This window comes from Paroedura picta, chromosome 6, assembly GCF_049243985.1.
Source record: "Paroedura picta isolate Pp20150507F chromosome 6, Ppicta_v3.0, whole genome shotgun sequence".
Lineage (NCBI taxonomy): Eukaryota > Metazoa > Chordata > Lepidosauria > Squamata > Gekkonidae > Paroedura > Paroedura picta.
The window spans coordinates 69,028,807-69,056,495 of NC_135374.1; the positions used below are offsets into that span (position 1 = coordinate 69,028,807).

The window sequence follows — 27,689 nt, forward strand, 5'->3', positions numbered from 1 at the left end:
GATTTTGCTCAGGCCAACCACCAGAGGCTCTCTTCTAGCTAATCTAGCATTTTTAACATTATGAGGATAGCCCCCTTTCTTCTAACAGTCCTTTCTTTTTTGCTGCATTGTAAGGACACATTCTCTCCAAGCTCTGGTTAATTTTATTCTCTTCATTGTTAGTTTTGCTATGAAGCTTCCTTTCCTTCTGCACTGTTATGATGCAGAAGGTTCTATGCAAACATTGTGTCCAGTTGTTACCTGAACTAGACCTGTATCCTGATTTATGATGGGAGAATTAGCAATTCTTGGAGACTTTGCTTTGTGAGAATGGTAACAAGCAAGATTCTCCACCTTTGTATACAGAAGAGGATGGTGATAGAGATCTCAAGTAGAGGCAGTCTTTAGAAATTAACAAAAACAAATTTTATTGAAAAATACATTCCTGCTCTAACAGCCCAACAGCCCAGCAGCAAATACAGAAGGTACTTTCCTGCTCTAATGGCCAAGCATTCCCAGTCCATACCATTGAAGTCTCCTGCCATCAAGTGTTTTGGTTCCTATTGTTCCAGGGACAGAAAAGAAATATCCATCCCAATCACCTGTCCATTCCACCTGACGTTGTACATTTGAACCACCACCTTAAAAAGTCCATTCCAAGGCAAAGCATAAAGAGAATCACCAGTCCAGTCCCAAGATGTTTCTGGAGTTGGCTGTATCTTCAGTTGCATCTAAGATACCTTTGGTTGAGGTGGAATGGAAAGAAGTCTCCCCCCTGTGAACTCCTTCCCCACATGCCTCTTCCCCAGCTTGTTCATTCTTCGAAGGGGACTTTGGGCCTGGCCAAAGCGTGAGGGTAGCCACAATGGCAAAACAGCTATTGGAATCACACACACAAAAAGAAAATACATAGAAATATAACAAAATACGAACTAAAGAGTAAATAACCAATCTGTATATATAGATAGTGTAGTACAACTGATGTTTGTAATGGAAGCTCAAAGGCTGAAGCAAGTTCAATTCTTACTTCTTTAGCTTCAGTTCTCTGAATTCTGACAAGTTATCCAGACTATAGACCTTGTTTTGAATTACAACATTCTTAAATGTTTCTTAATAGTGCTCCAAACTGGTAACAAATCTAAACTTGATTTCTGCCTATGTCCATTTATTGTTGTAACATAGTTAGATAATCTAGACCTGTTGGAAAGACTGTTGGAGGACATCAACAATTCATAAAACTTTTTTCTTTTGTTTAAAACCAATTAAAATACCTGCAATAAAAGACTACATCTTCTATTTGCTAGTAAAATAGCATCTTATACCAGTCTATAATGAGCCTCTTGTGGCGCAGAGTGGTAAGGCAGCAACATGCTGTCTGAAGCTGTCTGCCCATGAGGTTGGGAGTTCGATCCCAGCAGCCGGCTCAAGGTTGACTCAGCCTTCCATCCTTCCGAGGTCAGTAAAATGAGTACCCAGCTTGCTGGGGGGGTAAACGGTAATGACTGGGGAAGGCACTGGCAAACCACCCCGTATTCAGTCTGCCATGAAAACGCTAGAAGGCGTCACCCCAAGGGTCAGACATGACTCTGTGCTTGCACAGGGGATACCTTTACCTTTACCTTTATTTACAGCACAAAGTTGTTGGGCAGATGAAACTGGATGCTGCTGTGGAGGTTCTTTTGTGTGGGAGGCCTGAAATGTTTCTTTTGCACAACAATCCTGTCAACCCTTCAATGTAGCCATTTCTGCTTGGAGAGCTGATCTTTATAGTCTGGAGATCAGCTGTAATTCCAGGAGCTTTAGGATGCTTTGGGCTGATCCTGCATTGGGCTGATCCTGTGTTGAGCAGGGGGTTGGACTAGATGGCCTCTATGGCCCCTTCCAACTCTCTGATTCTATGATTCTATGAGATCTCCAGGCCCCTACTGGAGGTTGACTATCCCTGGATTAGAAATATTCCTTGATTTTTGGAGGTGGGGCCTCAAACTGGTACAAACTGCCTCACAGTCTGTTACATTACAACCCAATCTACCTTCATGATTTTTTTTAAAAAAATGCCCCAGTTGGCTCTCTACCACCATGAAGTGCTGCAAAGATGATTGGGGCATTTTTTGACCTTTCTGAGATGCCATAGGCAGGGAAGAAGCTGGGCCTGGAAGGCCAGCTCCTCCCCTTCCACACAGGCCTGCCCTGATATAGGCCTCATGGATGATTGCTGCAAGGAAGGGAACACAGGAAGAATCCAATTTCCCTTTGCTTTGGGGCAATCAAAGGCCTGATTCATGCCAGGGCCTGGCCAGGCTTGGCTGGCACTAACATCCTTTGGAAGTAGAGATTAACCCTGCTACCAGACAAGCACTGGCCTGGCCTTTAGTCATTATGTGGAAATGTTACAAATCAGTCTGTTAGGACTATTTCTCTCCTTGCTTGGTCACATTTTAAATTTTAAAGAGCTGGTGCTTTTCCCATTTGCATATTTAAACTCTGCCAACATAAAACAAAGTTTTATTTTTTTTAATGCATGACATGGAATTAAAAGGTAGACACACATTTATTTACCATGGTGAAAACGTCTCCCTCCTCTGGAAAGAAAATTAGTTGTTTGCCATCTCCCAAGCAAAATACAACAATAAAGAGTGTACTGCATGAGACCTTCGAAACATGCGAATAAAATGTCTCTTGTCTCTTCATGAACTTGAGTCTGAGTATACTGAAAAGGCACAACTATCCTTCATGGGAATTCCAAACACCCATTAGAAAGACTCCTTAACTCACACCTGAATTCTGAGAAGGATAAGGTTTAATAACCGTACATTTTGGCTACCAAGACTAGTGAAAAATGGTGAACCTTCCTTAGAAAGCAACGTCAGGCAGCTCAGACAACTGTGCTGTACCTTTCACTACTGAAGAAAGTAAATCCATCTAAAATCTTCCGCCAGAAAGATTCAATATTCTTTCAAAGCAAAGTCCATTCCTGAAGTAGAAGGGGAGGACAATATACACTTTACTGACATGAAGGACTATATTTAAAGCCACAATATAAAATATAGCTGCAGTGTCTCTCCCCGGAGAGTTAGGGTTGCTTATCTTCCAATGATAAAATTGCATACAATTTACAGCAGTAAAAATTTAAATTGATCTTCCTGCCATTCTTATACATGACTTTAAAATGATTTTTAAAGACTTCTTACTTGTAAGAAGAGTAATAGCACTGTTATCTAGTGCCTAAGCTTAATCTTTCACTCAAGCTGTTTCACTGTATAACCTATTCAGAAATATGCTGTTTTTCCACATATTTATGTGTATGGTATTGAACAGCTAATTACATATTAATTAATGGTCAGGGAGTGTATAAAGATGAGAGTCACCTGGGTAATACCATTAAATATAGCTATTTCAGTGAGGCTAAGGCTTTTCTCTCTAAATGAGCTTTCTTTCTGTGTCCTTCACCATTTCCACATGCAAGTCTCTTCCATTGCAGTTATCTGTGCATTAAGATCATTCAAGCATACATTCTTATATTGATTATTCTGTCTCAGACTTCTGTTCTATACCCACTTGTTTGTAGTAGCCTTTTTCTGTGACCTACTCAAGTGTCAATCTTTGTTAATAGCACATTCTCTTTCTCAGCAAGGACTTATATTTGACCATTACTAAGAGCGAATGTCTAAAGTAAGAATTCAATAACATTTGGAGGCAGCTGAAGAAAGGTTTTATTACCTTTTTGGAAATAGAAACCACATTCTCTAGCAAAGTGGTGCACAACACTACTTTCTGTTAAAACTCATTAGGCTACAATCATTATTCCTTATGTTTGATGTTGTCCCTCATCAGGAGGTTTGGAGTTGGGTGACATGAATATGCTGATGATACTCAGCTCTTCCTCCTGCTAGATAAGGAATCAGAAACAGCTCCCTTGGCCTATGTGCTGTGGTCTGATGGTTGAGAAGATGAATCTATCAAAGATTCATTCATTCATTCATTCATTCATTCATTCATTCATTCATTCATTTATTTATTTATTTATTTATTTATTTATTTATTTATTTACCACCCTCCCCGAAGGCTCAGGGCGGTTTACATAGGAAGAAAGAACAATACATAAAACAGTAGATAAACAAGTGAATACCTTACAATAATAATACTAATAGTTGTAACCATATAACAATATAACAGTATAAACATGTAAGTCATGTAGCTGAATTGATGTGTGAGTTAGAGCTCGTGGCTCTGGATGGAGTGCAAGTGTCACTGGTGAGCTCCAGTGACAAACTGGTGTCTACAGGGTTGAGGTCTATGTTCTTCCTCCTTTGCCAGGCCCATCAGCTAGACCACTCAGTAAGGTCTGGCCACAGTGCTTGATGTCCACAAGGTCACCTCCACCTCCAATTGCAATCCAGCCTAAACAGGGCTGTCATTGAGGATTCTCCAGAAACTCCAGGTTGTTTAGAATGCAGCTGTTAAGCTTATTGCTAGCATATATTGGTCTATTGACTTACAAGCAAGATCAAGGCATCTTTACAGGTTGCCAGTAGGTTTCCAAATCAAACTCATGGTGCTGGTTTTAACCTTTAAACCCTAAATGGTCTGGGATCATTATACCCGAAGGACCAATTTTCCTATTACAGTTTCCCACATTTCTTGGACTTCGCATGGCTCACAATTCCTCTACTAGGGCATGGTTCTTCTCTGTGGTGGCCCCATCCTGGTGTAATGACTTTTTGGTGGACACATGCAAGATCTTCTTAACTTCCGCAGGATTTGCCAGACAGAGCTATTTTAACAGGGTCTTAATTAGTCATTCTTTTTGCCTTGAGATTCTTGTATTGTTTCGACCAGATCATTTTAGTTTGGGTTGTTAGATGTAGCCAGTTGATTTAAATAGGTGATTTATACAGATATGTATTTAATACTAGTAATAATGCCTGTTGCATTCTGTAATACGATGGGTGCCAGCTCATGGTTTGCTGGGGGTTTAGTGCCTCACTTGGAAGCTGGCAATCCAAAGAGGAGGTCTTTCTGTGCACAGCAGTCTTGACCCTAATTAGGTTTATGCACACCTAGGTAGTGTAGAATTCCAAAACATGAATCTACACCAATCTACACCTTACCTCCTCTTTGCAGTGTTTTCTTGACCTGAAATATGTGGCTGGTTAGGTGGATGTGAAGGCATTACACACTTTTGAAGTCCCATTTTCAAACCTCAAGGAATATGTTCAGACCAGGGACAGCCAATCTCCAGGTGGGGCCTGGAGATCTCCTGGAATGGCTGCTCATCTCCAGACTATAAACATTAGCTCCCTTGGCAAAAATAGCTGCTTTGGAGGGGTGACTCTGTGGCATTGTATCCCACTGAGTTTTAGGGATGCCAGCTTCCAGATGGAGCTCTGGAAGTACAGCTCATCTCCAGGCAGTTAGGCTGAAGGGAAAGCTCTTTCCCTTCACATGAATCCCTTCAAAACAAATGCACATGGCTACAGACACCCCTTCGCTAGCACAGTCTGTTGTTTGGTTGGTGATGTCTGCCCTTCTGAAGCCTAAGGCCTACTACCGGCAACTGCAGTCCCTGTTGTTGTCCACAAGGCCAAGTTGTTGCCTAATAAAAGTGAATCATCTAATTCCCCCCCAAAGTCTCACTGTCTACTTTCCTGTAAGGCTAACTGAACTTGAAATTCTGAGCCAGTTGTGCCCTTGATTTTCATGTCAAATAATGATTTTTGTTTACCAGGCCAAGCTTGAGAAAACTCACTTCAGTTCCTATGTCTCTCCAGCCATTTACTTGTTCACCATTGACAGTTTCAGGCTGTAAATATTCTTTATTTAGATCTTCCTGCACTTTCCAGACTCGCAGGGCCCATGTTGGTCTGCCTCCACCCCAAAAATACAAACAGTTGCTGGTAACGGCTGGCCAAAGCCCATAGCCCATAGCTTGGGAGGGACACACCCACACTAATCCACCCCAACCTCGATCTGCAAGCCTCTATCATTGTCTCTAATATCACTGCTCATCTCTAGATTATAATGATCAGCTCTGCAGGCAAAAATGTCTATCATAGAGGAAAGGGACAGTTCTGAGAGTTAATTAAAGGGACAAAACTTAACAAGTGGCCTATGAACAAGTGGCCTAGACAAGCATACTTAGGAATATGCAATCAGCCTTCAATAGATCAAAAATTAATGATGAGTGGTTCTCAGATAATGTTCATAGATATATAACATTTCATATTTCTAATCTACCATCTTCATTCTGATACCTTGATATTTTCTCCAAGACTTGAAAATACTTCATGATTATTTCTTGAATAAACTAATTTATACAAGGGCAGGGAAAATCTCCATAGCAATCTTGCTTCTCACTTTGATAATAAATGTAGATCCATGTGATTGCGTCTTAATGAAGCAATGGGAAATAGACTGGTCTCTTTTTCTTTACCTAGTATACTATGAACAGCATAGTGAAGATGTGATATTTCTGATGGATCAGGCCATGTCCTTGTGTTCTTCCTTCTAGTGCCTACTGTATTCTCTGGCTTCAGTCCCTGTTCCGCATAGTTGCTGGGTTTAGTCATGGTTTATAGTGTCCTGCTAAGCATTAAAACCTTGTAAGTCCATTTAAGCCAACAGGCATGTAATGGTGTAAGTTTGCTTCAGATGGCACTATTAGCATTTTATCTTCCCCAACACACAATAAGCTATAGTGAATGCTGGCCAGCTGTGATGGACACCACTTTGAAAGACAGATTGTCAATGCAATTTGAATACATCTAGAAAACCCTCCTGGGAGTTTCTTATTTTGTTTGATTGGTTTTTAGTGTGACTTTCATGCTTTAATCTTTGGTTAAGAAATTACTATTTGGGTTTTTAAAATAAGTTTTATAATATCAGTGGTTAGATTTGCATTTGAAATAGTGAGCAATTGTCCTTTACATACATAACACTGTGCCTCCTCTCCAATTTTACAGTGCTCATTCTGTAAGTACAAATTAAATATGTGGTATCAAGTAAATTATTTTAAAGGATCTTTATTTTGTTTTATTCTATGTTTTATCTTATTACTAAACATTATTTTAAAGCCTCACTCAAATTCAGGATTATTCTAAAATTTATTGCCTGGCTTAGTTTCCACAGGTTATTAATTTCACAGTTTAATCATTTAGTATGATTACTGATAAGCATAGATTTTTATTTGGATATGTGCATAGTATATTTCAGAAAATATGATGTATATTTCATTTTATCATAGACTATAAGACATTTAATTTGTTTCAATTATAATCTACTGTGAGTTTACACAGGATAAATCATGTGTGAGATGCTTACACTAAGAAGCATTAATTACGCATCTGGCAGGTCTCTGGTTAGCTACTGGTGAATCTAGCCCATTCACTCATGTACTGATAACCATGGGAACTATATTTCTACCTAAAAGTTCATTGTGTTACTTGGTTATAATGACCAGCAATTTGAATCTGTAGGTAAAGACCGTGTGAACAATTTAATGAACATCCCAGCTTTATACCTTGTTTTACCTAATACTGTTTGTTACTCCCATTATGCCTCAAGTGGACTGCCACATTTCCTATCACAATACAATATATTAAAGTGATATATAGATATTGCCACCCTATAAAACTCCCACTAGCACTGATCTTTTCCCATATTGTGGGGAGGGGGAATCCTAGAGAGTTTTTACCAATGCAATGATATCACTTCTGACTTTGCACTGCAAGTAACATCATGACACTGGTACTATGTCTATTCTCCTCCACACTCACTTTCCCTGTGTCATTCTAATAAGTGGTGGTCAGCATCCAAGGCTGCTGAGTGTCAGGGTTCCAGCCATAGTTGAACTATACTTAACTAAATTATGCATAATACATTCCAGTTATTAAATTAGTAAAGTAAACCTAGGAAATCCAAGAAAATATGTACTGTATTTGCTGGCATATAAGACTGCTTCCCCCCCCTGAAAAACATGCCTCCAAGTGGGGGGGGCGTCCTATACGCTGGGTGCACTTCAGTTGGGATGGACATAGCTGCCCATAGTGGCCTCCCGATGCCCCCCACCTCATTCTACATACCATGAAGTATCACGCGTTATCCAGCACGCCTGCGGCAGGTCATCAGCGTGGCTGCGGCGAGCATCAGCAGCGAAATAGGGGTGCCAGCCTTTTCAGCGTGACCGGCCCGTTCTGCTCGGCAGGAAGCAGTGGCACTCCAGCCCACCCCTTGTCTACGCAGAGTATGCACATGCGCATTTGTGCACTAGTGCCGGTCACAGGGAGATACAGGGGCGGGGCGGGTATATAACAAACTCTATATTATACGCCCAGTCATCTTATACACTGGCAAATACAGTATTATGTATATTTAATTTGTTTCCAACCTATTGCAAAAACTAAAACCAAACACCCTTAAATAGAATGACTGCTAGTTCCACTACGCTGCTGTAAATTTCCTGAGATTAAGTCTTATATTAACTGTTTCATGAATAATTGACATATTTAGAGCAGAATATCCAAATATTTTTTCTCCAATTTGCACATTTTCTGAGTAGGCCCACACTCCTTAATCTCACATATAAAGCTATGTTTGGCACATTCAAGAAAAATCTCTGGGCTAGATTCACAGTCTACAGATTAAATGTACTCCTGGACAAATTAAATTATATCATTCATATCACTCACAGCTGGAAATGCAAGAAAATAGTTTCTTAAAGGCTACAAGTTTCCAGAACAATGCAAAAATCAACAAGTGAGAATAAAAGAAAGAATGTCTGACAAGTTGAGGTATTTGCATTAAATTTCAAAGCTTTTCCTACCAGAAATAATAAAATAGCACTTAAAGCAAATGAACATTCATGGGTTGAAACTGCTCATAAGCATGACAAGCCAGAGTGCATGCACTACATTCACACTTTAAATAATAGATTAGAAAATAGTCTTGCATTGAAGCAGTGATCTCTAAAATGTGGAAATGAATTCAAGAAAATATTAACAATTTTTTTTGCTAAACTTCCAATCCAGTTCAGAATAAATTCTAATGCTACAGCAACCAGTGAACTGGTGAATGTAGTTATTTATTTATTGCACAGCATGTGCATAGTATAGCTTGGAGATCCTATGAGGGAAGAGACATTCAGGGGTGATTTGCCATTGCCTGCTTTTGCATCCTGACTCTAGTGATTCTTGAAGGTCTCCCATCCAGTTATTAGCTGGGGTTTACCTTTCTTAGCTTTCAAGATCTGACAAGAGCAGGCTAGCCTGCGCTATCCAGGTTAGGACTAGTAAATGTAATATTTTCTTGAACAAAACATCAAGTGTATAGCATTAAATGAAAGTCTTACTTTGTTTTTGCAGATGAAAGGGAAGATGTTCAAAAGAAAACATTCACAAAATGGGTAAATGCACAGCTTGCAAAGGTAAGAGAATTCCTTATTTTTCTGTTTAAAATAAATTTTAAATTTTTCAAAACTGTTTTGTGCTGGGGAGAAAACACACTAAGATCAGGTGTGAATCTCAGTGTAGCTATTATTTGATTTCCAAAAGTTGGTTACTCTACTTGATTTTGAACGGCAAGTAGACTGTTATGGTTGCCGATGAGAGAAGTTACGGTAAAATTATTTACAAAAAAGTCAAATCACCAGTCTCTACCATAGACTTTCTCAAAATTTTTACCATTGAGAAACCTCTGAAACATTCTTCAGGCCTTGAGAAACCCTGGAAGTATTGTCAGCAGGCCATACCTCCTTGCCATGCCCCAGACGTCATATCACCAGAAGTGACGTGATCCAAGACACTCCTACCAGATGTGACATCGTTGTCCATGACTCCTACCCCTGCCATGCCAAAAACAGATGGGAACAGGACTGAGACAAGCCTCTACCTCTCTGTTGTCCCCTGCCACCCCCCACAGGAAAATTAAGTTAAAATGACAATACTTACCTCTTTGGACTCCAGTCACTACCATGTGCAAAGAGCCTCACAGCCAGCAAAGATTTTATGACCAGGGCCCCTTGTCTGTCACTATCTATCTATAATGTGTGTGTGTGTGTGGGGGGGGTGTTTATACACTCCAGGGTTTCCTGAAACCTCTGTTGAAAAAGCCTGGGCTAATATAATTGATAGCAGAGTGAGCAGCTCCAGGATTAAACTCCATTTCTGGATCCATTTCAGTTTACCATTGGATGAGATTTGGGAAATGAAACTGCACTAATGACCCAAGCAGATAATATTTGTTTTAAAACATACTGGCTTTGGGTTTGGTGGTAAAGTACAGTTCTTTTCTGGAATTGTTTAACTTGAAAAAATAATAGGCAGAGGCTACTTTGTAATAACACATTTAGATGAAGATAATTCAATAGTCCTAGCTCATAATAACGTAGTCAATAATTTGTCATTATTGGAATCTTTGTTTGGAAAAGATTACATATGGATATTTTAAATGAATAGCCTTGATTGCAGAATTGAGTCGGCTGATGTGCCTTCAGAAACATTTCATATTATGGTGATTCTTAAGGATCTGCCTTTATTATATACAGATGGTGAAATAGATGATGTCACTCTGATCTTAGAATGGAATAGAATTCATTATCATGAGCAAAATAAATGTTAATGGATGACTCAATCATTGTGTTAAAACAAAAAGAACAGTGTATAAACTGTAACAAAACTTTTCCTTCAGAAGTCACAGGCCTCCCTTGAGAAAGCAGTTGACTTGCAGGAGGCCACACAATTGTTGGGGATAAACAAGACCACAGCTTTATTACCACTCCATGGGAGGGTTAGCACAGGAGAGAGCCTGACCTAGCAGTCAGCAGACTGCACCAACACCCATGGAGTCCAGAGGCACCCTGGGGATCCACACCATTCCCCATTGGAAAAGCAGATCCCCATGCCTACTGAAGTCCACCACTAAGGGAAGCAACCTATGTAGGGAAGCCAAAGAGGTCCAAACCTCCATTGGCTTCCCCCAGGCCACTTGGCAAAACAAGCACCTGGCCTCCCTGCCAGGTCAGCCACACTTGTTTACATGCCATCTCTTATGGAGGCCCCGAACCCCAGTGAGTTCTATTGCACACCAGATTTCCTGCCAACAGTTTCCATCGAATGCAGACCAACAGTGGTGATGAATTATTGAACATGAACACCCACCTCAAATACCACCACAAGGCTGTTTCCACATTAACATAGGGTGGGTGGGAGGGAAACTGCACTGCAGCGTGCTGAGCCAAGAGGCCGAGACCCAGATACATGGCGTCTTTATAGGTGCTGTGGGTCCTGCCGGCCCCTTTGACACTGCACACACTGCTGCAGTGGGCCACTGCAGCGGGCCACTGGGGCAGTCATGTCTGACTCCAGCCAGCCCTCCGCAGCATCAACCAGAGGCCATGGTGAGGCTTTGCTGCGCATAATAATCACTGATCTTAATGCAGGCATACTAACAATAATGTAAATATGTAATGTTGAATAGGTAAAGGTAAAGGTAAAGGTATCCCCTGTGCAAGCACAGAGTCATGTCTGACCCTTGGGGTGACGCCCTCTGGCGTTTTCTTGGCAGACTCAATACGGGGTGGTTTGCCAGTGCCTTCCCCAGTCATTACCGTTTACCCCCCAGCAAGCTGGGTACTCATTTTACCGACCTCGGAAGGATGGAAGGCTGAGTCAACCTCGAGCCGGCTGCTGGGATCGAACTCCCAGCCTCATGGGCAAAGCTTTCAGACGACTGCCTTACCACTCTGCGCCACAAGAGGCTCTAGGATTGAATAGGTTGAATAGGATTGGCTGGCTATTTCTTGGATGATAGATATGAGATCAAAGCATTCATCTTTTAGATATTTCATAAGCTCTACTTTTATTCATGTGGGGCATGAAGTCACCTAAACAATCTACCACATCAATTAAGTGAGTAGTAATTAAAAAGCAAAACAAACAAGCAAAACCATTTGTTTTCATGAAGATACATCTTTAGTTTGGTAGAAGAAATAACAATGGGCTTGGACGTATTCTGCTTGCTTATGGAACTGATGGTGCAGTCCTACACCACTTTAAGCCCATTGACATCAGTGATTTTAGAAGGGTATAACTCTGCTTAGGAGTGCATTGTTGCTTCCTTTAATTTTATGGTTGAATCTTGTTACAGTATAAGATAAAAACCTTATTCCAGCACGTTCTCTTTATAAGGCAACCAGTGTGGATCAATTTCTACCGGTGTTAGTGAATACAAGTTTTTGAGTAGCATTGAATTCTGTCACCTATTGTTCATCATAGTATTTCTTGTTACTCGCTCTGAGTCCTTTGAAAATTGTGTGCATGCGTGTGTGTATTATGCTCTAAATACCTTAAGGGTGTGTTTTTTTTGTCCTGAGACAACCAAGTTTGGCTGTTGATGCTTGCAGTCCACTTTTGGAGCTAAATGATTTTGGTTTGTTTAACTTCTCATATTAGGCCAAGGTACTTTTATGATGGCATACCAGTATAAAAAGAAAGTACTGTATATAACATCTTCACACTTTATGCTTTTTAATGATGTGGTTATTTATTGAGCAATCACCCCAGTAGCTGCCATGTAGAGTGTGCTTCTAATTGGCTGTTTGTAATAACTACTTATATTACAAATATGTAGGGTGAAGTTACAAAACATTTTTCTGTAGGTCAAGTTACTGTAGGTAAATATTTTATCACCTGCAGCATGGAGTATATAATTAGGTGATCATGTGCTGAGTTATATGCATCAGCTAATGTCATTTGGAAGTTTACTATTAGCAAGATACTTGTCATCAGTGTTAGGAGTGAATGAATGCATAGCAGAACTGTTTAAGAAGGATGACCTTTCTGTCAACAAACAATTGGACTATATAGGAGGCAGTAAATTAGAGTTGCAGAAGAGTTTTGTATAGTTGCTGGATCAATTTGCAGACTGATAAGGGGAAAAACAACAACTGATGCATCAGTATTGTTGCCCATGTTGAAGTTAAGTAGCAGACTTTCTATCCTGACATCTCTATTTGCTGATCATTCCTTTGTTATCTTGATGATTTGGAATGGCCGGCTGATGCTTCCTTAACACTTGTAAAATGATGAACAATATGTCCTGAAACTTATAGGAATGAAGGGAATTCAGCTTTAAAAAATTATAAACAGTTTAGGATATTCTTTACTCGAAATAATTTGCTGTCATCTACAAACTTTGTGATCCCACTAAATCTACATAACTTGCAAAAATATTAATTTTCCTGGGATAAATACCATGGCCTTCCTTATTTAAATATTATAGAATAATCCTGGAATAACTGCCGCCTCATTTGCATTTTCTTTCTAGAATGCTCTGAGCCTACTTAATGCATTTGTTGTGCCACGGGGTACAATAAATTACAATTTTATAGTATCCCAGGAATATAAAATCTCAATTTACAATGAAAAATGATTTCACTAAAGTGAGCAAAATATTTTTTAAAATCAAAGTTGTCTAGAAAATATGTACTTTATCTACAGATCTAAATAACACCAGTACTATAGTGAATATATTGTGCCTAATAAAAATTTACTCTGAAAACTCTCCCCCCCCCTTATTATTTTTCTGTGTTCTGATTTTCAACCAGCCCCAGACTCTAGTTCAGAATGTCAGTTGGGTTGTTTTAATCATTGTGATTCCTTGGTAACTTACCAATCTTCCTACAGCTTGGAAGAGTTTACAAAAAGCTGAACTCAGCATTTAGATGACAGGTGAACCCTGAAAGAACTGAACATTTACAGGTTTTTGCACTCTTACTTTAAGGCCATAGAACTTGATTTTTAAATATTGCATAACTAGAATTAAAGCCCATTGTAGCAGAGACAACGGACACTAGCAGGGGGAGAGGTGGAGAAATAGCAAAGAGTGAGGGAGGTAGAAAGGAAGAGAGTGGCATTGGGAAGAGTAAGGGGAGGGGTTGTCAAGTCTGCAAGGGAATAAGGTTGAATATGTGTGTTGGAGGGGGGGTTGTGGTGCTGTGGTGACAAATGAGGGCGTGGGTGTGGAGAGATGGGTGACAAGAACCTGTGGTGTGGAATGTTAGTTGAGTGTGGGAGAGGACTGACCTTTGGGAATTGGGGCATAGTGGTTACAGATGAGCTTTCAAAAGCTTTCAAGCACCCAGTTGTCTCTAAGCAGTATAAAATCGCCTTCCCTTCCTCTCCCTATAACAGACACCCTGTCAGGAAAGTGGGGATGAGAGCTCTGAGAGAACTGGGAATGGTCCACACTCACCCAGCAGGCCTCAGGTGTCTCTAAGCAATTTAAAATTGCCTTCCTCTCCCCATGACAGACACCCTGCGAGGGAAGTGGGAATGGTCCACATTCACCCAGCAGGTCTCAGGTGTCTCTAAGCAGTTTAAAATCACCTTCCCTTCCTCTCCCTTCCTCTCCCTTCTTCTGCCCTATCAGGGAAGTGGAGCTGACAGTTTTGTGAGAACTGGGGGCCATTCCGCACCGGGATCCATGTAGCAAATTGTTTGCTGAACGAAAAATTGCCATTTTAAAAAGTGGAATTCGTCGTTATGCATACCTGCCTTTGTAGTGGAATCCAGTTGCGTTTCTATCGTTTCCCACAGGGTTCCGGTCTCTGCAAAAATCGCTAGAAAGGAAGCACTATTGCTAAGCTGTGTCCCGCCCCTGGCTGTCAAGCAGCCAATGGGCGTCAGTTAGCATGCTCCCAAACAGCCCCTTTCCCTTTAAGGAAGGTTTTAAAAAAAAAAACGCACACCCGTTGCAACGAATATGCGTTGATTCGTTGCAACGGAGAGACCCATCCAGCTAGCAGGTGATGTTTGAGCTGCCGTTTCATCATTGACACGCTCCCCCCGAGTGAAAAAAAAAATCCCCCCCCTCACGGGCGCGATTTTCAGCCGAAAACAGTGTGAAAAATAAAGTGAAAATAAACCAGCAAACGGGCCTCTATGATGCTTGTGCTTGGTGACTTTAAACAGAGGGACTGTAGCCGGGGAAGCCTCACTGGGTAAACGAAGGCTTGCCGGTGCGTTGATCTCCGCTCGCTCGGAGAAAAAAAAAATGGTGATCGCTTCGCCGGAAGGTCAGAGGAGAGAGCCAGGGGGAGGGACTTTGCAGAAACCGCAACAATGGTAACGTACAGAACTTTTCCACTAGTGTTGCAGATTGGTTGCAGGAGTGTAGTGCTTTCCGGAGGGTGAATCCACTTTTTGGGATTTCCCTGAAAGCGCTACAACGAAGCGCTTTTTGTGGATCGGTTTCAGTAGTGTTGCAGATTGTCAACGACGTTGTGCATAACGGCAAAACTGTAGCGATTTCAATTAGTTACCATTGTGCTATTTTGGACGAATGCGGAACGGCCCTGGGAGTAGCCCACAGGCACCAGCAGGCCTCAGGTTGCTCTAAGAAGGTTAAAATTGCCTTCCCTTCCTCTCCCTATAACACCCTGTCAGGGAAGTGGGGCTGAGAACTCTGAGAGAACTGGGTCCACAGAGCCAACAGTCACCCAGCAGGCCTCAGTTTTCTCTAAGCATGTAAAATCACCTTCCCTTCCTCTCCCTATAACAATCATCCTGTCAGGGAAGTGGGGCTGAGAGCTCTGTGCGAACTGAGAATGGCCCACAGGCAACCAGCAGGCCTTAGGTGTTTCTCAGCAGTTTAAAATTGCTTTCCCTTCCTCTCCCCATAATAGGTACACTGTGAGGAAGGCGGGCCTTAGGGCTGGTCCAATCAGGGTGCGGCCAGCTGTGCTGGCCGCACCCTGATTGGCCCTTATTCCCTTGCAGACGCCTGGGACACGCTCCTCCCACAAGGCTGTTTCACAAATATATAGAGGAACCATAGATACAATGTAAGGTAGTTTAACTCAATATTTGGATTGATAGATAAAATTCTAAATCACATTCTTTCATAATGAGGTCACTGTGGGTGTTTTTAAAGGTATGTATGTATCTGGCATATGAGGCAATCTGCTTATGTGGAATACATTATCTCACAAGGTATAGAAGAGAAAAATAGATAGGCTCTGAACGGTCACCTTATACCAAGAAATGAATAATTCATTTTCATACTCAATATGGTTTTATTTGATTATGTTTTGAAGTATCTCATAAATAGTGCTTTAAATTGATAAAATAATTCTAACCTACACTGAATGTCATGCAGAATAGAAACTGAAATACGGCCCTATCAACATAAACAAAGTATATAAAATACAAAAGTTCACTACAATCTTATGAGGCAAAAGAAAACTGAAAAAGTATGTCCAAGTACTGACTATACCAAGAACTACATTCCCCATTGGATCCTTGTTTAAAGACACTACATAAGTGCTTTAGGTATAAGGCTTTCCTACGTTATTTTAAATGGTAAGAATCAGTATAGTGATTCTGAATCAGAATCTGAACCAGTGTAATGATTCTGAACCAGGATCTTCTAGGATCTTGGAGACCCTGGTTCAAATCCCTACTCTGCCATGGAAGCTTGATGGGTGGCTTTGGGTCAGTCACATGCTCTCAGCCTAATTTACTTCACAGGGTTGTTGTGAAGATCAAATTGAAGAGAGGAACAAGATTTAAGCAGCTTTGGGTCCTCAATGGGGACAACGGTGGAGAATATATGTAGTAAATAGAACTCAGCAAGTATACAGAAAAAAAATGTGAGCATTTGGTAGGGATGAGTGTGAGATTTCATTAAGTCCTGTTGTTGCCTAGGAGCTGAGTGATAGGAGTTCTGTCATTGTTAATTGCCTTCAATGTTTTGATGTATAATTATAGAAGCTGAAGCATTATTTAATAGTGTCAGTTTCAGGGGGAAAGTATGTAAGAATGCATCTGCTGGTGACTACATAAAATCATAGTATTGGGAGAGGTCATATAGGTCATCTAGTTCAACCTCTTGCTCAATGCAGTATCAGCCTAAAGCAGGAATTCCCAACCAGGGCAGATTCTACACTTACTTTCTTTATTCCATTGTCAATCCTGTTGAATTCAGATCACTTTGAACTCAGGACTTCCTCTCCCCTTCCTCCCCATTAAAACAGGAAAGTGTTCTGCACGTGGTTAGGGTAGTTCAGAAGGGGGGGGGGGAGCCAAGCCTCTTTCTTTTCTTGGAGGGGTGGGGGAGAAGATCGAAAAAGGCAGAGGAGGAAAGAAAAATCCAGGACCGACAGAAGTTGAGAGAAATTAGGTGCTTCTCCTTTAAGACAAGCGTGTCACATGACCAGGTGTGGCCTATCAGAGGTTTGGTTTCCCAATCCAGATTTTAAAATATATTGAGCATTAAAAGTACTCCAAGATATTGCACAATAAAGTTAGGGTCACTCCGGATCAATCCTTCTTGCTGCAGAAGGAAAATTTAAATCGCCCAAAATCCAAACGGAAATCGCATTCTGTGTAGAGGACAGGGACTGATCGATCTGGGGTTGGAATAAAAGCTCCGTGCAGTTTACACCCAGGGCTCCCTGGAGCCTGGGGGCTATGTGACTGTTCCCCTATATCCTACTTTTATGAGCCATGAACTATTCCTGACATGGCCATGAAAGCAGGAAACTGCCTGCTTCCATGGATCTGGGGGTGGTATTCTCACATGGATACTGCATCTGGGAAAGGGGGTGGAGCCTGGATTTCTACTCCTCCTCAAGCAGGCTCCTTCTTCTCACCTCCTGTTCAGTCCTCCTTGGACATGGCAAGGAGTCATGACTGGCTAACATCATTTCTGACCTGGTTCCAGAGTTGTCAAAGCCTGAAAAATATTTCAGGGGCTCTTACATGGTCAAACGGTTGAAAAGGGCTGACCTAAAGTATCTCAGACAAGTGTTCATTTAGCTGCTGCTTGAAGACTGCCAGTGAGGGGAGATCACAACCTTCCTCAGCAGCCTTTCTTTGTATGGATGCTTGGTCTACAAGCCCCTGATCATCTTCATTCCTCTCTTCTGCACTCACCCCAATCTGTCCACATCCATTAGAAGTGAAGCCTCCAGAACTGCACACAGTACTCCAGGTACAACCTGATCAATGCATTGTACAGCAAAATAAAAACATTTTGTATTTTGAATGTTATATCTCTTTAAATATACCCAAGACTACAGTTTGAGTCCAGTGGTACCTTTAAGACAAAGTTTAATTCTGGGTATAAGCTTTCATGTGCATGCTTATACCCGGATTAAATTTTGTATGTCTTAAAGGTGCAACTGGGCTCAAACTTTGTTCTGTTGCTTCAGCCCAACATAGCTACCTAACTGAATCTAACCCCAGAATCACATTAGCCTTTTTTTTTTGCTACAGCATCAAACTGACTGCTCAAATTTATATTACAGTTCACCTATATCCCAAGATTTTGTTCACACTGACTGTGTTACTCAGACACATGCCCCCACCAAACAGTATCCATGCTTCTCATTTTTGGTACCCAGGCATAGAATTCTGCACTTATTCTTGTTGAATTGCATCTTGTTTATATCTACCCATTTCTCAGTCTCTTATCTTCTAGTGTGTTTGCTATTCCTCATAATTTAGTGTTATCTGCAAATATTTCTTGTAATGTTATCATTTTTATAAATGATCACCCTCTCATCTGGATCATTTATAAAAATATTGAAAAGCAATGAACCCAGTAATGACCCCTGTGGCACACCAATGGATACTTCCTTCCAACCAGATGAAATGCCATTGACAACTACTGTTTGGTTGTGGCCCCCAACCAATTCCATATCCAACTAAGTATCTGATAGTCAGCAGACCTCCAGTTTAAATATTAAAACATCATGCAAGATCCTGTCAAAAGCCTTACTGAAATCCAGGTAACCAACATTAACAATGATCCAGTAAGCACATCATTAAATCAAAGAAGGAAACAAAGTTGGTTTGGCAAGACCTACTGGGAACAAATGCATGCTGACTTTTCTGGATCATAAAGTTGTCCTTCAAATGCTCACAGATTGACCCCTTTAAAATCTGCTCCAGTATCTTTCCTGGGACAGAGATCAGACTGACTGGCTTGTAATTTCCTGGGTCATCCTGCCTCCAATTTTTGAAGACTGGGATAACCTTTGCCCTCCTCCAGTGTTGTGGCATTTCACCCATCCTCCAAGAGGTGTTGACCATGATGGATAAAGGTTCTGCAAGCTCTCTAGAAAGTTATTGAGCACTCTGGGGTGCACACTGTCTGGCTTGAAGAATATGTATTCAGCCAATACAGCCAGGTGCTTCTTGACAACCTCCCTGTCCATGTCAACTAGCAGCCCAGATATCATGTCTTTCAGCTTAAAAAAACAACAACATGAAGTCTGGCTGGCAAATCATATAAGCTTTCTGATATTTTCAAGAAAACGGGTTTAAAGGGTTGGTTCTTTTAAAAACGGGCACATTAATGGTTATTTATTAATTAAAATTTTACACCTCACTTTCCCTCATGGTTCAAGGTGGTTTGGGGGGTTTGACTCTCAATAAATAACACCTTAGGAAAATTGAAAACATAGTTCTTTTCGCTAAATATTTATACATATCATCTATGGAACCTTAGTCTTCAACTAATCAGGCCTTTGAATAAATCTTGGTGCTTTATTCACACGTTTTCATTGGCCTGAGCCATTTCATTGAAAGTAGGAATGTTGAACTTTCTGATGACATATTGTGAATAGAATTAGAAGGAATAGGAGTATGATGGATTGTATCTAAGGATGTTAATTTTTTTGTTAATGTTGTAGCGTTCTACCATAATACTGAAAAGAGCAGAGTCCTTTCCCCAAATTAATTTCAAAAAGCACTGCCTATTTCAACAGTGTTACATTTAGCAGAGGGGTGGTGTGTGTGCTGCCCTGCTGAGGCTAAACCTATTTGGCTGGATTGATGTGCTGAGGCAGGAGGCGAGAGCCAGAGTCCAGAATTGAGTCCAGGAGGTCAAGTACATACATCAAGCAAGGTAGGGAGCAAAGTCAAGCAGAGCTATGGTCAGGAGCCTGATAAACAGTCAAAGCCAAGCCATGGTCAGAAGCCAGGGACAAAGTCAAAAGCCAAGCCATAGACCTAGAGCTGAGAGCCTAGTCAAAAGTCAGGCCAAAGTCAGGAACCAGGAGTTAGTCAGGCAGAGCTTCGACGTAATGAATCTCAACAGGAGTTGACTGGAAAGATAGGCAGGGAATGCATGCCTTGCACCCATGAAGAACCTTGAGGCAAGGTCCTCCTAAAATACACAGAACAGAGTTCAGCAGCTCTCAGCCAGAGGGCTTGCAGCTGGACCTAACCCTCATCAGAGGAAGGAGGTGCAGCTGGGCCCCATCTGCCTTGAAAGCAAGCTGACAAGTGTGTGATCTGCTGACAGTTATCAAGGTAGACCTCCTTCATCAATGCTGCCATTCAGGGCTTGCTAGGTTCTTGGCCTGGGGTCACTTGTACTGCTCCTCTGGTGAGTCTTCAGGGTGGGTGGGTGTCTTGTCCTGGGGTTTCATATAATAGGACTGGGTATCAACCTGGCTGGTACCAGGCTGCTCATCTTCCAGGGGAAACCAGATCTCCTGGCACATCCAGGAGATGTTCTGCCTCTGGAGCACCCCCTGGTGCCAGAATGGAGGGTGCAGGCATGACAGTGTGTGAGAGTCATTACAAAGGCCTAGCATTCTACGACCTTGCAGAATGCAAGTGACAATGAAGCCATGTCAAAAAAAAATTAAAAACCTAGACAGAATTGATGTTGACCACTTCTAACAGCTGATGAATTAGTAAAATAAGTAGAGGGTATGTGATACTTTTGAAATTCTAGCCCTCAGAATTGTATTGATGAATTTAAATTCTAATTACCGAAGGCAATAATCTATCTTAAATACGGATTGTATATGAAACTCCAGCTTTGGAAGATAAAAATAAGAACTCTTACCTATGGGTCCTTGCTTGCAAATGGTCTTCTTCCAGTGTGAATAAGTGAGGCTTCAAGACACAAGGATTTATCTCTTTCCCTGCATCCAGTGATATACCTACACTAAAACAATTACTGGCTGAGGTTTATTTTACTTGATTTAAATTATGTGTGTGTGTGTGTGTTAGAAAACATAAAGTCTCAGAGGTTTTTTCTCTGTTTTCTTTTGTGTTTTCGTATATCATTACCTTTGTAACACATACAATTTGGTACTAAAAGTCAACTGTAAAGTAGCCCTGCTGTAATAACACATCTTTTAGTGTTGCTGAACCTTTCATTGATGAAAAAGCCAAAGCTTATGGAGCTAGGAGATAATTGGAGCTTATTGCCAGCCCATTTTTGTTGCTCATACACTGTTATGTTTTCACTCTACCTCCAAACTCCATTTCTTTCTTTTTTTCCCCTAGGCTGATTCTGCACGGTGGCAGCCGCACTGGGCTGCTGCCAGTGTGGTGCTGCAGAGATTTATGCTCCACATCATTTTGTGTCCCCATGAACTAAATTTGCTGCATTTCAGCAAATCTTGGACATAGCAAAAGTTTTGGGGATGGGAAATGAGAAGAACCTAACTTCTATCTGATTAGTTGGGAAATGGCCTACTACACACAAAAATATCTGGGCATAGAGCAAAATAGGGAAGGGAAACATGGTATAGTCCAATCTTGGAGGTTGAGCAGAGTCAGTACTTGAATGGGAGACTACCAAGAAAGACTCTGCAGAAGACAGCAGTGGTCAACCAACTCTGAAAGGCCTTTGCTGCTGCTGCCATAAATCAGCTGTGACTTGTTGGCCCTTTACACATACAAATGAAACAAAATTCCACAGTACAAGTTCAGAAAACAGCTAATGCCCCCATTAGTTTTGAAACAGGATCTGGTGACTACAGGTTACTAATAATATATAGAAATAGGCTTCAAACAGCTGAAGGATCCATACATTAATTGGCTACCTGATGACCAATGGCACAGAAGAAATGCGCTAAACTTTCAAGTGTTAGTTCATTGATTTATTGATTTACTTTATTTTTAGCCTACCTTTGTCACTGTGGTCAGTAGAGTGCCAACTGGTTTAAACTGATTTTATCCCTAGTAGATCCTGTCATGAGCTTTTCAGTCAGGTTGCAGTAAACACTTTTGAGTTGACTGACTTCTGTGGGGAGACCAGCTAGGCATGAGCCAGTAGGTGGATCTGGATTTTAATACTGCCTCAGATCTCAAACTCGGTCCTTGGCAGATCCACATATATAACAGCTTCCTTTTTTTATTTGTCATATTTACATGGGGGGTCTCCTTGACCACCCAACTAGGTTAGTAAATAACATTGGTGTTTGGTTGTGTATCTTTTCAGTGAAAGAAGTGATGAGAGACAGAACTTATATTTTTATTTGCTGATATTTATTTATTTTATTTATTTAGATTTCTGTACCGCCCATTTCTTTGCAGCTCTGGACGGTTTACACTGAACATTATACAACTTACATGGAACAATACACAGAACAGAGTTCAGCAGAATTCTTCCATGTCCACACAAGTCTGTGCCAGGCTGAGCCCCATTGGTCACTGGGGAGAGAAAATATGGAAAAGAAAATATCCGCATTCCCTTAACATGGGGCAATGGATCCCTAAAGCGGATCAGGCCCAGGAGGGAGTCGGCCCCGTGATGACATGAAGTGGAAGCGTGGACTAGCCCCACTGCAATTTGAACACCTTCCCAGCCTTTCTTTTTTCTTAAAGATATACAATATATTTAGGTTTGGTAAGAAACTAATAATGTTACATTTCAGTTTCCCAATAATGTTAGGTTCCTGGAGGAAAAAACATTTTTAAAAATACCCCATTGGTCCAAAATTATCAAAAAGGGCACATCTCTGTTCCCACTTCTCCCCTGTAAGAGTGTTATAGTTCACAAATAATAATCCTAAATAATGGAAATATTACTATTTCCAAACAACACACTAGAAGTTTTAACTTCTGTCATGTTATGTTAAAAGTGATCTCCACATATATGATGAAATGAAGCATGAAATTATGATATAGGTGCACTGCTTAGTAAGCTTGATATACATGTTTTTAATTACACATACTCTCAACATGCAACTGCCATATTATTTCTGGAGAATAAACACAAATCAATGATTTTATCATTCAGTACAAATATTGTATTCATTCCTAAGCTGCTATGTCACTTGGTCCTTATACCAATTAGCTATTTTTAGCTTTTTGTTTATGTTCATCTTCTGGAGAAATAACCTTTTAGCAATTAAATTCCCTCTCATTATTTTTTCTTAAATTTATAGATGTGCTCTGCATATTTTAAGTGTTCAAGGGCAAAAAAAATAACTTGGATCATTGGCTAGATCTATGTTTATAATCATCCTAATTCATTTCATCAGTTTCAGGAAGGTTATAATAAAGGGCGCATCTTAGATTTCAGAGTTTTTGTTTTCATTTCCAGTTATATTTGGAATCTCGCAGATCCTGGATGCTTTAAGATGGTTTCAGCTGAAAATATTGTCTGCTTTTTTACCTTTAATTCCATGCTTCTCAAACTGAAGATAGGGAGAATATTTGGGAGGGCACCTCACATCTGGAGAGGAGAGGTGACTATTTAGAAAAGATCAGATTCTTAGTCAGGTCCGCTATTTCTTGGCAGCCAATAAAAGGCTGAATTGAATACCCCCTCTCAAATGACCCTTGTAGATCCATTTTGGGTTTGTATTTTACCCCATTCTTCCAAATTGACCTTGGAAGAAGAAAAGTGGGATAAATTAATAATTTGCTCCAATGAGACATTTTGTATGGATAGTTTTAAGATTATAGAGATAATTTCTTCTATATAAGGCTTGTTGGGAGGAATAACTGGTATAGCACTAACGATATGAAACCTCTTGAGAAACCACACAAAACTCTTTTGACTTTTATTAGAAATTTTCACTTGATTTGTCCAAGGGATTTTTTTTCACATTTGAATTTAGGGTGATTTAGTTAAATCAGGCAACAGGCCTCTAGGTATGGGCCGACAGGGTAGGACAGTGTCTACCCTCCAACTTATCCTGCCTGATCTCCATGATCCCAGACCCAGCCCCCACCCTCGGGGTAGGACTGTAGTGACAAGATGCTGTTTCTGTTGGCTGCAGAGGAGAGGACACGCAGTAATGGGTTTAAACTACAAGTACAACGATATCGGCTAGATATCAGGAAAAAAAAATTCACAGTCAGAATTTTTCACTCCCCCTCACTGGCAGTCTTCAAGCAAAGGTTGGATACACACTTTTCTTGGATGCTTTAGGATGCTTAGGGCTGATCCTGCGTTGAAGAGGGGGTTGGACTAGATGGCCTGTATGGCCCCTTCCAACTCTATGATTCTATGATTCTAAGAAGGGGGCTGGTTCACAGAAATTTGCCCTGTCCCCTTACCAGATTTCTTTGGTGGCCGAGAGGAGACAAAACAAAGAAGAAGAAGAAGAGTTGGTTCTTATATGCTGCTTTTCCCTACCCGAAGGAGGCTCAAAGCGGCTTACAGTCGCCTTCCCTTTCCTCTCCCCACAACAGACACCCTGTGAGGTGGGTGAGGCTGAGAGAGCCCTGATATCACTGCTCGGTCAGAACAGTTTTATCAGTGCCGTGGTGAGCCCAAGGTCACCCAGCTGGTTACATGTGGGGGAGCGCAGAATCAAACCTGGCATGCCAGATTAGAAGTCCGCACCCCTAACCACTACACCAAACTGGCACCAAACCACTACACCAAGCCTGCCCTGCATTATCTCTGAGTTCTGATAATTGGATGTGGTGGGATTCTAGGCTTCCTTGTTCTTGTATGGGAAATTTCACAACAGCAGCCTCCATTCCTCTCCAGCTTGACATCCTTTGATTTCCCACCGCCTGCAGGTTAGTAGTGGGTTATTTCAATTACATTTTCATGTGCAAGGAACCTGCTTCTCCTCCCTCTGCTATTTTCTCTGACTCATTTGAACTGAATCATTTTAACAGGGAAAGGGCCCTGCGTGTTTTTGCCACTGCAAACTCTGTAAGGCAGTGGTCCTCAACCGCCGGGCCATGAAGGCCTCAGCACCAGGCCGCGGTTCCGTCTCCCCGCCCCCCCCCTGCAGTGAGAAACTTCCCAGGCTGCAAACAAATTGGCCGCCAAAGCGGCCAATTAGCTTGCAGCCCGGCAAGCTTCTTTTTGTGGGAGGGGGGGAGAGGGAAGCAGGGCCGCCAGTGCAAACGTGTATGTACAGCAAGTCCACGCATGCACCTTTGAGCCCTGTGAAGCAATTTTGTGCATGTGTGCCACACATGTGTGCCTCAGGCCACAAACAACTTGCCACTCTTGCCACACTTGCCACTCATGCGCTTTTGTGCATGGGCTTCCGTGCATGCGCAGCACCCGGATCGCCCTCCCCCCCACCGGTCCGCAGCCTGAAAAATGTTGCGGATCACTGCTGTAAGGCATGCTTTACTGATAATGTTAATATTAATCCTCTGTGTGATTAATATCCCACTTCTGACCATACTGACCTGCAAATCAATTCCATTGAAACCAGAGATTGTATTGCTCAAGGGAAGCTTCAGACATTCAAAATGAAGTAATCTGTATCCTGGGATCATCATTGAGCATAAAAGAAATTGCTTCTCTTTACAAAACCATTTGGCCACTGTGTGAACAGTAAGTGACAATTGGAGAGAAGTGCTGACAGTGTTCAGTAACCTTGCAGATCCTGAAGGGGAAGCCACATTTTCCACAGAATTGTGAGTGGATGTAAAAGTCTACATGGCACATGTGCAGATGTGAGATTTGCATTTTTAGGACTCCTAATGAAATATGTCTTGACTATATTTAAGCCAGATAATGCAGCTCTGCAAGATAAAGATGTGCATTTAAGGAAAGCTGCTGAAGATGTGAATTCTTGCATTTCACTCCTTGAAGAAAAGAGAAGTAAAGCTGACATTCTCTTTGAGGAGCTTTTGGGGAAAACATCTGAAATATGTGAACAGAAAAACATAGCTGTTGATGTAGTTCAGTGGTTTTCAACCTTCCTTATGCCGCAACACTTTAATACAGTTCCTAATTTTGTAGTGACCCCCAACCATAAAATTATGCCAATGCTCTTTCACAGAAATTAAACTGAAACTGACCAATGACGTGAAGATCCATTGTTCATGATTGTATATAAATTGTATATAAATTGACAAGTGCATCCAGGAGGAGTGGCAACAGTAGTGGTGCTCACCCTGCCACGACCCCTGTGAAAGGGTCATCTGGCCCCCAAAGGGGTCCTGACCCCCAGGTTGAAAACCACTGGTTTAGCTGAAAGGGCAAGTAAAAGAAAAAGGATGAAGAAATATTTTAAGGATTTCAGTGCTGAAGGCAATGAAGGAACAAAATGACATGTCTTCTCATATCCATTTAAAATAGGCATTCATTGAGGTCCATGATTACCCCATTACAGAGGCTGAAATTGCTCCCTTACCAAAGTTTTTACCACTGTAACAAAAAATACTGACTTTGGGCCTGTCAGGTGATGTCTAAGGAACATGGAACAATTCCACTGTCATTATAGAAACTTCTGGTCTCCATTAAATTTCTTTAAAATGATTTTTCTCCATGTAAGGACCCTACATATTCACTTCAAATTTTGTTTTAAGTCAGGGTACTTCAGCATTGTACTAACTAGTATATCCCCTGTGGTGTTAAACTTCTCAGAAAGTGGATGAAGCCATTGTAAGGTTGGGCTTGTTGTTGGTTTCCCTCATTCAAATGCTGGAAGATCAGTAGGACCAGTGAGTACCCACACTTTCCATAGTCAGTGTATGGTTCCCTTCACCCTTCAGGCTTTCATTCATTTTCTTATCCCCTTCTTTTTCACCTTTCCTCACTTTTGTTTCTTTTTTCTTCTCTCCCCAGGCTTTCATTCATTTATTTTAATTCTTTTTCACCATCCCTCCCTTCTTGGGCTTTTCTTCATTTCATTCCCACTGTGTGATTCTTTTGCAAAGGGGGGAGAGAGAGATTTTAGCCAACTGAAATGGCAGCCATTTTAGGTTGTGCTTATTATGTCTTCTCAAAATTCTCATGACACACACAGACTCATTAAATTTAGGAATCCCTCCTTTAATTTTTAATATATTGACCATTTCTGCATGAGCAATCTGCCCCAGGACAGCTTCTGGTTGCTGGCATGTTTTAGAGCCCCCTCAACATGACACCTACCATATTGTACTTTATATATGGGAATGGGACAGACACATGAACAAATCTGCATTCGGTCCTGTTATGGCCTCCATTTCTGTACATTTGGCCTTCATTTCTGTACATTTCCCAGTGTGCATGGCTGTCCTGTCACATCCATGTGCAAGGGAACAAAATGAGAAAAGAGACACCAATGCTTGCTGCTTTGTATGTTAGGTAACCTGCTTTGTATGTTAGGTGACCTATGTTTTTATCCTGTTTGCTACATCAACATTTCTTTATGGATATTGGACTGGTGTATTAGCATGTATTATGGTGCCATATATGTCTTTCCACATCGCTGAACTTCTCCTTAAATCTTTGATATTATACATATTTACTGTTTTATGAGCCTCTTGTGGCGCAGAGTGGTAAGGCAGCCGTCTGAAAGCTTTGCCCATAAGGCTGGGAGTTCAATCCCAGCATCCGGCTCAAGGTTGACTCAGCCTTCCATCTGTCGTGGTTCGGTCCTTGGTGGCTTGGGAACCGGACCGAACCCCGCCATCAGAGGCGCCCGCGATCACGGAGGTAGGGCATGGTGATCATAGGCAAGCCGGCAGCTGGGCGCCCCACCCGATCGTTGA

The 27,689-nt window shown here is 41.3% G+C and overlaps 1 protein-coding gene across 18 annotated transcripts in view; it reads left to right on the forward strand.

The window, feature by feature from the left end:
• DMD (dystrophin) overlaps positions 1-27,689 on the forward strand; it is a 1,311,735-nt gene that overhangs the window by 307,613 nt on the left and 976,433 nt on the right. For all 18 annotated transcript variants that reach the window (XM_077342956.1, XM_077342959.1, XM_077342965.1 and 15 more), the window contains exon 2: positions 9,339-9,400. In XM_077342956.1, the coding sequence (XP_077199071.1) occupies positions 9,339-9,400 (62 nt within the window). The remainder of the gene's footprint in view (positions 1-9,338; positions 9,401-27,689) is intronic.